Source organism: Brachyhypopomus gauderio, chromosome 15, assembly GCF_052324685.1.
Source record: "Brachyhypopomus gauderio isolate BG-103 chromosome 15, BGAUD_0.2, whole genome shotgun sequence".
Taxonomy (NCBI): domain Eukaryota; kingdom Metazoa; phylum Chordata; class Actinopteri; order Gymnotiformes; family Hypopomidae; genus Brachyhypopomus; species Brachyhypopomus gauderio.
In genome coordinates, this window is record NC_135225.1 from 12,746,550 (window position 1) to 12,760,242 (window position 13,693).

Here is a 13,693-nt window from a genome sequence, read left to right on the forward strand (position 1 = left end):
CACATGAACACATACATGAACACACACAGTGGACATTAGCAGTGAGCCACACTCACACATGAACACACACACATAAGCACACACACATGAACACATACATGAACACACACAGTGGACATTAGCAGTGAGCCATACTCACACATGAACACACACACATAAGCACACACACATGAACACATACATGAACACACACAGTGGACATTGGCAGTGAGTCACATTCACACATGAACAAACATGTAGACATATCCACACATGTGTCTGGTTTCTTTAACATTGCCCACAAACACATGCAAACACATGTCATATTCAAGTAGTGATAACTTAGCGCATTTAAGATCTCATCTAAAGGGCTTATTAAAGTCCTCTGTGTGTAATGCAGCAGCAATTCAGAATAAGTATGAAAAATTAACAGTGAAAAAGAGTGACAATGTTCCCAAAATCCTCACACAAGTTATTCCAACATGAGATCCTCCTAATCGTTGCTCCTCTTTCACAGATGTGGGCGGGTGTGGTGGGGAATTCAGCAGCCAACAGGGGGCGCTCCAGTCACCCAGTGAGTAAGTGTGTGGACCATGTGGAGATCTTTGACGCTGCTGGGAAGTGGTCCCAATTTTAGGTAAAATTCGTAGATCTAATACCAGTCTGATCTACATCTAGAATTCAGAATCATGCGTGCGTGTGTGTGTGTGTGTATGTGTGATGTTTAAGATAGGTGTTCTGTGTGTGTTGCCTTTTATTTTCATCTTTTGAGAAAGCATTAAAACCAGCATTTATATCAGCACTGAGGCATAAAACTTGCCATAAATCCTGAATCTGTAAATTGTTGCAAGAGTTCAGTTTTTCCTGCACTATATTTAAATAACTCTGAGAATGAGAACATCTGCTTGTGTGTGACAGCAGGCTGTCAATCAATCATGCCCATTTTAATATTAGAACCACACCCATACTGGTTTCAAAACAAGATTTTTTTGCAGTATTTTGTCATTTATATTTTGTTTTCCAGCAGAACTTTTACTGAATATTTCATATAATACTGTAGTATCATATAAACATTTTGAATTTTTTACAATATGTTCCCTGGGTCTTTAAAGGTTGCACTGAATCGTTATTACCCAGGTATGAATTATTGAAGGAGATTGGTAGATTGTAATATTAATATAATCTTACATGAAAGAAAACATAATTTCAAACACAAACTCATAAAAGGGTTTAGCCATCAAATTCCCTCATGTCTCACCTCTCATAAAACTATTTAAAAATGCATGAGGTGTATCTGCTCTGAGCAACAGCATTACCTGGTGGTGAAAAGCTGAATTCTTTTTTTTTTTTATTAACCTTCTTTTGTGCCTGACTCCATGTTCAGGTGTGTTCTGTGGGTTTGTACCTCCAACTGTGACCAGAAACAAAGCTATAGTACTCCTGGGACGACATTCAGATCAGTGAGTGATCACGATCCAGCTCTGACTCCATCAACACCACAGTGCTAGGTCTAGCCAATTTGTAAAAGGAACCTTTTGACTAAATTTTTACCTTTTTACTGTATGTCAGAGTGCCCTCTAGTGACAGGGGTCTGTCCTGCAGCTCCTGCAGTTGATATCATCTCTTAGCTGCTGTTCAGTTGTATTTGGACATTTGTCAAACACTTAATTTAGATTGTGTCTCCTCATAGACTGACCTGTAAAGTGCAGGACCCCTGTGTAAAGTCCTGTTACCGTGGTGATAGTTGTGAACAGGGTAGAAGCAAAGACTCACTCCATGGCAAACGTCCCTGCAGGTGAGAACTGAGAACGGAACTATGGGTAGTCACACTGGTTAAGACTACATCACTCAGCTTTAACTTAATGATGTTGTACAAGTGTGTGTGTGTGTGTGTGTGTGTGTGTGTGTGTGTGTGTGTGTGTGTGTGTGTGTGTGTGTGTGTGTGTGTGTGTGTGACCCCAGTAGGCTAAACCACCTGCATCCAAAAGCCTCAAGCACATATATGGCAGTTCAATGATTCATGAATGGTGAATTCTCACTGCCGCTCACTGTTTCATACAGTAAGGAACACACACACACACACACACACACACACACACACACACACACACACACACACACACACACACACACACACACACACACACCTTCCTTCCGCTTGTCTTATTCTGTGTATCTGTTTTATTGTTGTAAAGCAACCTTGAATGTGAGAAAGGAGCTATATTAATTGACCTCATCCTTATCATCATCTTCCCTATCTTATTGTTATTATTAGCATGAGCAGTAATAGTAACAATATTAAAACACTTTACAACATCTACATCTATTTATCATCTCTCTACCCATCTATTCATGAAATCTCTTTCTCCTCTTCAGACTTTCATCTCCTGCCGTCTGGCAGGTGTGTCTGGGCAAACACCACACAAACTCCAGTCTGGACAGTGTGCCTGAGGTGTGCGTGTCTGAAGCCACCATCATCTCCCACAAGGACCTCGATAACCCCAGTGACGCCAGCAACAACATCGCCCTGGTGCGACTGAGCCAATCACCCTGACCCCAGAGATGAGTCCGGTGTGTGTGCCAGATCCAGACGTGATCAGGCACAGCGGCCAGTTCTGCTTTGGGGAGGGATGGGAAAGGTCGGAACACCACTTCAATTATACACAAATAACGTGTCAGTCCTCTCTTTGACTTTAAAGGAAAAATTTTCAACATTTAATCTGCTGAGATGGGTTGATGGTGATCTGTTCTTCTGATGGTGATGCATAGGTTATAAGTGTAAATCGTGTGCCTTCTGGATTCATTAGCACCTCGTGGAGTAGTGAACGTGTGCTCCGGTTTTCTCTGGACATTTCACACTACCGAATCTGCTAGCGAATCTGCACTGCTCTCATCAGCACGTCTGCATGCTAATTACACATATCTGAAAGAGCACGCTGTGTATCGGGGGTAATTAAACGCCTAGTTTCACTTAGAGAACAGCCCAGCGGAGCTCCGGCAAGGTTGATGTGTAGCAGGGCCTCTTCAGTTAAGTGAGTGGGTGTGTGTTGGTTCCCCTGGCGGTCTGGACCCCGTGGAGGCTCAGCGGCTGAATCTGGCTGCATATCCCCTCATGCCCTGCACCGCATGCAGCCAGGCTACTGTTGGGGCAGAGTGCGGCCCGCCATGATCTGCACCAGGTACCAGTCACCCAAGGAGCTGAAGGCAGCCTGCCTGATATGAGACTGCAAGGGTATGCGGGGATAAGTCTGTTTCTCCATGACCCAGAGCACACACTTCAACTTTCACAGTTGGAGGAATCATGTCGCTGTGTGTATTCAAGGATTGAAAAACAAGAAGAGGTTTTTTTTTTTTGTTTTTTACTTCAAAAACTTTAAAAACTGGTAAAACTACAACTTTTCCAGCTTGGTTCAGATCTATAACCGGCTGCTAGTCTCCTAGCTGCGAGTCTGGCCTTTATCTCTTGGGGAAGAGTTTCAGACTGTCAGGAAATGGCTGTTTATGTGTGCTGTACCATAGATGAAGTCTTTCTAAATACTCTTAGAGAACACTCAAATTTGGAATGACTTTTTTTTTTTTTTACACTGTTCACGACTAGATACACTCCTCCATTTTACCACCGCATCCAGACTATGACTTTGGGCTTTTATCTCCATATTAGCCTTAAAACAAAAAAAAAGAAAGATTATTTCGATTTCTGAAAAATGCTTGACTATGCCATATATTACATACTGTTTATATTCAGAATGTTTCCGAGCCTATAACTGCCGCACAAGAAAAAATGAATTACGGGTATCATTATTATGTTTTTGTCTTTACTATTTATCGTCACTGTTATATATCTGAGACAGAAACCTTTGAGGAGACGTCTGTACAAAGGTAATCTTTGGTAGAATCTTCAAATCCTGTCACACAGCACATACTAAACAGCCAAGCTGTCCAAATTGGTGACAGGAGGCTCTGGTGCTGTGACATCAAAACTCTTGCGAGAGAGAACGAAGTGGTGACTCTTGTTGTGTCTCCTGGAGCCGTGTTGCGCAAGGCCCTGAATTCTTCTTTGTGCTCATGGATCCAGAATAGCTGTGGCCCCCCGTCAGAAACCGCACGTCGAAATCAGGGCATTTCTCACCCCTTTCTGGTAAGGGAAGTCAGCGGCCTGTGTTGGTTGGAGCAACACAGGCCTGCTTCATATTCACAAAGCACAGATCCACATGACTTAAGCAGCCAGGAATCCCAGCTGTTTATCACAGACTAGCTCTTTTTGTTCCATTTTTTAAAGACATCAGAACTTCTCTAAAATGATTTCTCTAACATCTATGTCCTGATATGAATAAGCTGAAATGAACTGTTCCTAGATCTCCAAGAAGAGGCGTTGAGTTCACAGTTTTCTATGAGCAAAATGCAGCACAAATCCAGATTTGCAATGGCCATGCCATTTTAACTCATGGGACAGAGGCTCACATCATGCTGCCCCTGTTCTGTGAATCTCATATTTTTGATGATTTTAACTATTATGGTTTACGATTATACTTTAGCTATATAACTGTCCAAATGGAATTTCCTTAAGGAATATCAGCTCCTCATGCCTTATTACAAGCACACAGAGTAGAGCGAGTTCTTCTAAGCTGCTATTAGTAGTTGGATGCAGTAGCTTCATCTCTTTTAAAAGAGGTTTAAGTCGGCCTCTTTCATGGCTGGATATAAGTCTGTTTTCTTCATTATGATCCTCTTCATTCTCATTCTCTGCACACTACTGCACTCAGTACCAACTGTTCTCTAATTCTTCTTCCCCTACATTCAACCCCCTAGCCCTGCACACTCTCTTTCCCTGTCCATACACTCTCTTTCCCACCCTGCACACTCTCTTTCTCTCTCCGCTCACTCTCTTTCCCTCCACCAGGGCAACTTGGGCAGGCCGTTTGGGAGGTGCATGGCGGGGTGAGCTTGGGTCCACATGGCACGAAGCCCTCTGTGTTCACACTAGTGTCCTCACATGAGGTGGGGGGGGGGGGGGGGGGTGCAGTGGTGACCCATGGTACCCTTCCCTAGGGACTGTCTCTGAGTACAGGAAACCCTTCCCTAGGGACCGTCTCTGAGTACAGGGTAGTCTTCCTTTGGGACCATCTCTGAGCACCCAGGGTACCCTTCCCTTTGAACTGCCACTTTTTGCAGTAAGGAAAAGCAGGAAAAAGACAACCACTGCAGTTCCTGGTGAGCTGAGAACCTATACACGCACACACACGGACACATAATGCTGCTTTAATATGTTTGTTTGTTTGTTTTACAAATTGTGACAAAGCAAAAATGTTATGGGGTGGAATTTTGGGAAGCAAAGAGCATTTTGATGAAGATGAGTGTTAAATAAAAGATTTGAACAGAGAAGTTATAGTCAGTGGACTTAATCTCTGCATAGATCTATCTTTACTGAATACACACCATCACAGAATTTCAGAGTGCTGAACTCTATATGTTATTATAGCTTCTATGATTGAAAGTTTAAAACTACATAATGGTAAAGGTAAATTTTGGTAAATGGTAATTTTTTTCAGTTTTTTAGTCTCATGTAAACATGGCCAAGCAGTTGTACCAAACGTTATAAAATATATATTTATTTATATTATAATGAATCAGTCTAATAGTTTATATAAAAATGGAAAATATTTCAAATCATTGCTTCACAAGAACCACAGGGTTTTACACTAATAAACGATTACTACTTCTTTTCTTTTGTTTGAACTCCTGCTCTCATTCCCAAAGGCAAACAAACATTTCCTGTTAGTTTTATATGTAAATAGTATTAGACACTAATATAATGTCCCCAGTGATATATTTCATAAAGTGTATATGATATGTATTCAACCAAAGATCAAAACCATGTTTGAGTGTGAATGAGGAAAGTGTGTAGGCACAGTCCTCATTTTTTACCCCATGCAGAGATCTTTCAAAGTTTCAGCCTGCTGGTCACATGACCAGAACAGGCAGCCAATCAGAGTGCAGGGCTCAGATTTCAGTTCAAGAGGAGCCTCCAGCTCATGTAGAGGTTTTAAGAAAGGCAGAAAGGATCCTCTCCAGCTCACTCCAGACTTTTCCAGGGATTTGATCTGAAATGGCCAAGCGATGGATTGAATACTCTGGTCTTGCCTGTTGGCTTCGCCGGGACATGCTTGTGGGAGCTGTGTGAGGGGGAGGGTGGTCTGGGGAATTCATCCCTCTTTCTTTAAAGACTCTTCCTGGAAGGAGTGCATAATGGGGGCTGGAGCTCTCACCATCTGTGTAAGTAGAGAAAAATGCCGACCCGCACCTCCTCTAAAGATGAGGGAGACTCAGAGAGGGAGAGGAACAGAGGGAGAGGGAGACACTTTGAGACAGTCGGACATAAGATGTCGATTTTCTCTGATGTTTTTCTTGTTGAGTGAAAAAGTGGACTGTTAAATGCGCTCAGGCATGAGTCATGTAGTGTGTGTGTGTGTGTGTGTGTGTGTGTGTGTGTGTGTGTGTGTGTGTGTGTGTGTGTGTGTGTGTGTGTGTGTGTGTGTGTGTGTGTGTGTGTGTGTGTGTGTGTGTGTGTATTTAGCTTGTGTTTGGGCATGTGTCTGTTGGCTGTCATCTGTGGAACTGCTTTTGGCAGACACTTGCTCAGGGTGGTCACTTTTTCCCTCAGCCTGCACTTCCAAACCCTGCTGTTGATCTTCCAGAAGATGACAAATGTTGGCCTCGTGGCCTGATGCCGTTCTACTCAGGCCTTCTTTACAGCAATGAAAGTCTGGTGTGTTTCCCTCGAGCATCTGGTCGGCCTTCGTTGGACATATCACTTAGAGTTAAACGAACACCTGGGCTGGTGAGGAAAAAGGCAAAGAGTGGAATTTGAAGTATTCACTTTAGGTTTCCACTTCATCCATGACCACCAGCTGCTGTTTGAGTTGCGGAGAATGGACGTCCTGGTCACGTGGTGGTCTGAAGGTGGTGGTGGTCTGCTGTGTTAAGCTAGGAGACATGGAGGCCAAAGCTGGGAGGAGAACAGGACACGGTGTAGTGCACTACTCTGTAGTGGACACGGTGTAGTGCACTACTCTGTAGTGGACACGGTGTAGTACCTTATTCGGCAGTGGACACAGTGTAGTGCCCCACTCTGTAGTGGTCACAGTGGAGTGCACTACTCTGTAGTGGACACAGTGTAGTGCCCCACTCTGTAGTGGTCACAGTGTAGTGCACTACTCTGTAGTGGTCACAGTGGAGTGCACTACTCTGTAGTGGTCACAGTGGAGTGCCCCACTCTGTAGTGGTCACAGTGGAGTGCACTACTCTGTAGTGGTCACAGTGGAGTGCACTACTCTGTAGTGGTCACAGTGGAGTGCACTACTCTGTAGTGGTCACAGTGGAGTGCACTACTCTACAGCTTCTCCTGGAGGCTTTGTGAGGTGCAACAAACCCTGCAGCATTACTCACTAGCCACCCAGACAGTCACAGACAGGCATGGGCACAGACAGAGAGCATGCTGGGACTTGTTGTTCCCCACACAGAGTGAGGCACTTGGAGAAAACGACTCCATCTGCACAGGCTCTCAGACAAAACAAAGCCCTACATTCAGACGGAAGAAATCTCTTTGAAACAAGAACACGGCACGTTTCAAGAGTCCCGCACAGACGAATCTTGTTCCAAGTCTACCAAAGAGCGACCAAAGCTAAATACCCACCGACTGCATCATTTCCTCTAAGATTAGGGTTGGTCACCTGTGTCAATCAGCTGAGTGTGAACAGGACAGACAAGCACTTCAGTGATGGCAGGGGCAGTGTTCACACCTCGTGGGGGGAGGGGCGGTGAATCTTCTGCTCTTTCTATGGAAACAACAGAGGGACGGTGGCATTAGTAATTAGAGAGCTTTGTCACGGAGAGAGACAGTGAGCAGATTGAGGCTAGAACAAGAGTAAGAGGTTCTTTGAAGTGTGAGAGGCTGACCTGCAGGGTGGTGTCCCAGCAGTGTGACATCGTTACGTCTTACCAGGTCACTGAATGCAGTGAATGAGGTTAATGCTCCCTGAGTGTGGGGCTGTAAGCACATGTGTATGTGCCAGATAACATGAGTGTGTGAGTGTCTATCAGCACCTTTACATGGGGTATGTGTGGTCAGTGGGTCCATGATTGTGGGAGTTTGTATGGTGTGCGTGTGCATGAATGTTTGTGTGTGTGTGTGTGTGTGTGTGTTTGTGTTGTGTGTGTGTGTGTGTGTGTGTGTGTGTGTGTGTGTGTGTGTGTGTGTGTGTGTGTGTGTGTGTGTGTGTGTGTGTGTGTGTGTGGATATTTGGCAGAATGTTTCCTGGACATCTGTCTGCAGAGAGTCTTCATGATAGCTCAGACAGGCTTATGTTATTAACACCCATCCAGGGGACCACAGAATTGGCCCAGATCTCCTAAACGCCATGGTTAAAAGGCACTCAAAATGCCTGTAATTAAAATAACATTTTTATTACATCTGTATGGAAATACCTTATGTATTTATGTTTCATTTAACTAGTTTTACTCTGCACTATATGTATATGCTATATAGGTATCTATCAAAAAGGGGCAGCACAGAAGCGTTCAGGCAAACCAAAGCATTCTAGGTGTTTGAACAGAGTCCTGGCAGAGCTGCTGTCCTTAGCTGGGCAGTCCTGCAGAGGAAGAATCCCTCTGGACACCCTGTAGGAGCATGTGTCTCTGCAGATCCGTCCTCTGTCCTCCCCCTGTCCTCCCCCTGTCCATCTTACTGCCGTCCCTGAACCCTCCTCCATGCTCCTGCCAAACCCAGTTACAAACATGTCAGATCTCCTGCACGTGTGTGCTGATTCACTGCCACACGTCACACGTGTATTCTGATAGTGTTATTGGAAACAGGAATACAATAGCCTCCCCTACCTTGCAAGCCCAACCCCCCAACACCCTCAGATCAGGTAACTTCATTCCCCCGCAGTGGTAAGAGGCACGCTGTCAGTCTCTAAGGATTTTCATATCCGCAGACCTGGAAACTCTAGTATCTGTATGTATGCCTGCATGCATGTGATTAACTACAAGGCCATTGTTTGACAGACAGCCCTGCTAAGAATAGGATAATGACTGTTAATGAATGAGGACAAATTCACAAGTGTAACTCGTCCTGTCCTCCCGTAGCACCAAAAGCCTCGTCTCTGCGGTCATTGTAGAAATGTCACATTGCTGCTTTGATATTGCAGTGAAGTCAGGGAAAGCAGAGAAGTATTTGAACAGAGAACACTGGAAAACTCAATGGATCTACTCACTTTAGTAGAGGACACCGGTTCCACTTTAATAGTGCAGGTGATAATGCACTGCGATAATTAAACCGAACATATGGCCTTGTCTATTATCTCACTCCCCTTTTCGGTGTATCAGAGTAACCCGCGGGGATCATTACACCGTTCAGATCCCCGTGTAAAGGCCCGTTTGAATGCGAGGATCTGAGAAACTGCATATTTATTACAGCACTAAAAGTCTGAATTAATGCTAAATCATCTGGCGAGAGCACGGGTCAGGCTACAGAGAACGCGTGCGTGTAGCCCACGATGTGTCCGTGGTAGAAATGATTCGATATTGCAGAAAAACGAAGCAATGGTTTTTTAATAGTAAATCTCAGCAGAATATTAGGGTCAAATGTGCAGGTTGCTATGGAGACCGCCGAAGAACATATTTGCACGCAAGTCTATAACCTGCAAACGTTGTTGTGCGACTCTGACCCATCACTGCTAGCGCCGCCACGAACCTATGAACCCAACTGTCTCGGTACCGTCCATTCTGCGCTAATTGGTCGGTATGAATTTCAAGGAACAGTACGAAACAGGAGTAAATGATGTATCTAGATTCACCAACAGGCTGTTTTCGCCACGTTTTTGCGCAGGGACGAAGATCGTATGAATGTATCTGCTACTGTAGCCCATGATCAAATTCATTTCGTGTAGCCTACTCTCATAAGGCGCTGTGCTGCATTTTTAATACGTCTATTAGGTCTGTCTGATCGGTTCGGTTCAACTCCGTGTAGCTCTTGTTCCTGAGCCCTTGAGCGCCATCACCTTGTCTTACCTGCTGCAGGTGAGTCGCTGCTCGGTCACCTCCCCTTAGATACAGGTGCGCGGTAACCACGCCCTGACGTCACGGCCGCAGGGACAGGTCCGGTCCCTTCTGTGTCGGTACCACAGCGCTGTGTTGTGTCACATTAGGAGAAGTCCCCGTGGGACCGTCGCCACAGACCTGCTGCATTAGAAATATAGCTGTGATGCAGGCGCGCGCTGCCGTAGCCGTCGTGGACTGTTCTCCTCTCTTTTGTTTCTCAAAGCACAACAAGGCGGCCGTGCAGATCAAGGAGGACGTGAAGAAGATGGTCCAGCCGTCCACCTTGAGACGGTGGCCGGGTCCAGCTGCCACGGTGCCCTCGCGCAGCTCCGGGGTGTTCGGCGTGGCCCTGCTGGGGATGGGTGGACCGGGGCTGGTGAAGGACGGGGTGCCCGTGGTGATGAAGACGATGGTGGAGTACCTGAGACGGCACGGTGAGTCCAGAGGAAACGCTAGTGTGTTGTCACCTGATGACCTTTGGCCTTTTGGCCTGGGTCAGTGACTCAGGATAGGGTCGTGAACCCTAGGGTCAGTGATGAAGCACTGGGCATTAACTTCTCTGTGTCTTCTAACACTGGGGGTTACTGGCAGGCTGTGGTCACACGATACTCCTGTCTGACCTGCTGCTTATTGGAGGTTGTCACTACTAACAGGCAGCATCTTAACTACTACTGTGGTACATGAGTATAAGTGATTATTTAATATAGTTAATATTAATATATATATTATTTAATATACTACTATTTTAATGTTTGATGTTTTGAATTTTAAGTATGTCATCTTATGATCCATTAACCCATGTACTTTAATGTAAACTTGAAGAAGTCCCAGAGTAACAAATTTAACAAACTTGTAGGAACTGTATGGGACCCTTTCTGAACTCAATGAAGTTTACTGGTGCTCTCAGCACATTGCAACTGGAAGCAAGTTTGCTCAAACACGATGCAAGGTTATCCGCTTATGTAGTTGTGTAGGAAGGTTATCATGAGAATTGCCAAAACATGCAACAGAAATGTATTATTATTATTATTATTATTATTATTATTATTATTATTATTATAGAATACACATCTCTCTAACATAGCAGAGTCAGTCCACTGTCATCTACACAGTTTGTACTTTGATCAACATGGCGAATGTCAATATGTGAATTGGTGAAGTTGTTATTGTTGTTGCCTACCAACCAGTCATATCTCAGAGCAAACAGTGCCATTCTTTCTTTTTCACCATCACCCAGCTAAATGAAAACTGTCCTTTATAGTCTGAGTAAACTGTACCGTGTTACACAAACAGAATGATGTTTGTCCAGTAGAACAATGCAGCAACTGCTCGATGAAATAACAGAAACATTTAATAAAGGGACCAGTCTTTCTCATAGTGTGTAGTTCCCTCGTCCTCCACTGGATGGCGATATGATATAACGTCTTGTCTTAGAAACTACGCTGTCTTACATTTTAACAGAGCGCATTCATTATACTGGTATTTATAAATAAATAAATTTTTTATTTATATATATATATATATATATATATATATATATATATATATATATATATATATATATATATATATATAATATGTATATATTTTATAACTGTATAAAAAAGATCTATCTATCTATCTATCTATCTATCTATCTATCTATCTATCTATCTATCTATCTATCTATCTATCTCTCTCTCTCTCTCAGGACTGGACCAGGAGGGCCTGTTCCGTGTGAGCGGCAGCGTGCGTGTTGTGGCCGGTCTCAGGCAGCGGCTGGACGGCGGTGCAGATGTGGAGCTGGAGCAGGAGACGGACGCCAGCGCAGTAGCCAGCCTGCTGAAGCAGTACCTGCGGGAGCTGCCTGAGGGCCTCGTCCACCCCTCCATCCACCATGACCTCCTTCGGCTTCACCGCCACGGTGAGGCTCACGCCACCACACGTCTGACAGCTCCACTCTCATAGCTGTTTGGGCGTGTGGTCTAACTTTTGGAGTTTTTTTCTCACATTACCGAAAACCTCAGAGTGATAATCCTGATCTAGTTTTAGTGGTCTCTGTATGTAGGGCTTCAGATATGAGCACGAAAATGGTTCCCAAAACCGCACTCTTTTTCTGAGGTGTTTTTTAAATGGAAAATTGCATATAACAAGTCTTATCTTAAATTAACAGAAGCATTTGTTTAAAAATTACAGTAATACATGCATTACATTTATTAATGTTAATGTTTTATGTCTGTATATCTTCTTCTCAGACCAGTTCTTACTGGTCAGTGCTATGTTTGACAGTTGTTTGAAATTCATAATTAGGCACTGAAAAAAACGATGTCAAAGATTTATCCTGCCTGTCGGCCATTAGACCTGCTGGCTCAATTCAGGTCAGTGAGGTGGTGTCAGCGTCTGTTTTGAGCTCAGCCACTGAGACAGCCACAAGTCACTGTCCAAACACACAGTGCAGTCCAGAGCTCGGCAGAAGGGCGGCTCTCTAACAGTGGCTGTTTGTGTTAGCCTCTCTGTGACGTTCAGTGTGGGAGAACACATTCATCTGGGCAGAGTTTGCCTGCTGTGCAGCAGCTGAGAGGCATTAGGGGGGATTTGGGCTGCTTGGCTGGTGGCCTGTGGCTTTAGCAGATTAGATGAAGTTGTAAGAAAGAGCATGTTTCACCAGTATGTGTCACAGGACAATAAGCCTGGAGTATCCACTGCAGGAAATGCCTGCTACAGGCGGAAGGGTGTGTGGGAGCGGAGCGAGAAAGCTTCTGGAAGGCATTAACTTTGTAACTTCTTCAAGTGAAGTTCACATAGCTGCTATTTTGTTCATGAAGTTATTGAGTGGGATGGGACTTTGGCGAGGGTCTGTCTCCCTCTCTCTGTCTTTCTCTTTCTCCCTCCTCCCTACCTTCTCTTTCTGTGGGGCGCCTGTGACTACACCTCCTCTTTGCTCCCCCCTCTCTCTCTGTCCCTGTCAATCTATGTCCCCCACATCCCTCCCTCTCTGTCCTCTCTGCCCTCTCCCTCTGTCCCCTCTCTCTGTCCTACCACACCCGGGGCATGTGTTACTACACCAAATACCCTCCCTCTCTGTCCCATTCTGATCTTACATGCAGCCTCCCCACCACTGCCCTAAGAAGCCCCTCCATTCACCCTTCCCGGGGCATGTGTGACAACACTAAACACCCTGCCCCCCCTTTCTCCACCCTCCCTCTCTCAGGGGCACGTGTGACTACACTAAATATCCTGCACAGATGGTCAGATGGTGCCCCACAGGTGTCTGGAAACAAAGGCGTGTTTTTGGAGACTGTAGATGTCTGTAGAGTAATGTTTCAATGCAGTGGCTCAGTTTGACCCAGTTTGGGCCCTCTCAACATGTGGTCCTGAGGTGTGACCCTTAGGTGTGGCCCTTCCTCATCTTATTCAATTGAATCATCAGAAAGAGGAGATGAAATCAGATGAGGTGTACTAGTAGTCATCTCACAGACACGAGAACCCGCAGCGTTGTATAGTGGGAAAAGTCTCTGTACTGACTTTTGTGTCATGGGCCCTGGTCCTGAGCACTTCCCATGAGGGCCTGGCTGGAACTCTCAGTGTCACAGGAATGTGAGGGTGTCTTAAACACACACACACGCACGCACACACA

At 44.9% G+C, this 13,693-nt stretch overlaps 1 protein-coding gene and 1 long non-coding RNA gene across 9 annotated transcripts in view; both read left to right on the forward strand.

The window, feature by feature from the left end:
* The first annotated feature begins 533 nt into the window (after positions 1–533).
* On the forward strand, positions 534–2,034 carry LOC143476949 (uncharacterized). The gene is made up of 4 exons (XR_013121431.1): positions 534–616; positions 1,364–1,439; positions 1,670–1,774; positions 1,942–2,034. It is a non-coding gene; the product is annotated as an uncharacterized LOC143476949 (long non-coding RNA).
* A 3,989-nt stretch (positions 2,035–6,023) lies between these two features.
* The window catches only part of fam13a (family with sequence similarity 13 member A), a 48,633-nt gene continuing 40,963 nt past the window's right edge, over positions 6,024–13,693 (forward strand). For 5 of the 8 annotated variants that reach the window (XM_076975242.1, XM_076975243.1, XM_076975240.1 and 2 more), the window contains exons 1-3: positions 6,025–6,252; positions 10,301–10,511; positions 11,768–11,980. In XM_076975242.1, coding sequence (XP_076831357.1) covers positions 6,226–6,252; positions 10,301–10,511; positions 11,768–11,980 — 451 coding nt within the window. In that variant the 5' untranslated portion in view covers positions 6,025–6,225. Of the gene's footprint in view, positions 6,253–10,300; positions 10,512–11,767; positions 11,981–13,693 lie in introns of all 8 variants that reach the window. The other 3 variants (XM_076975236.1, XM_076975239.1, XM_076975238.1) reach the window with 1 other exon arrangement.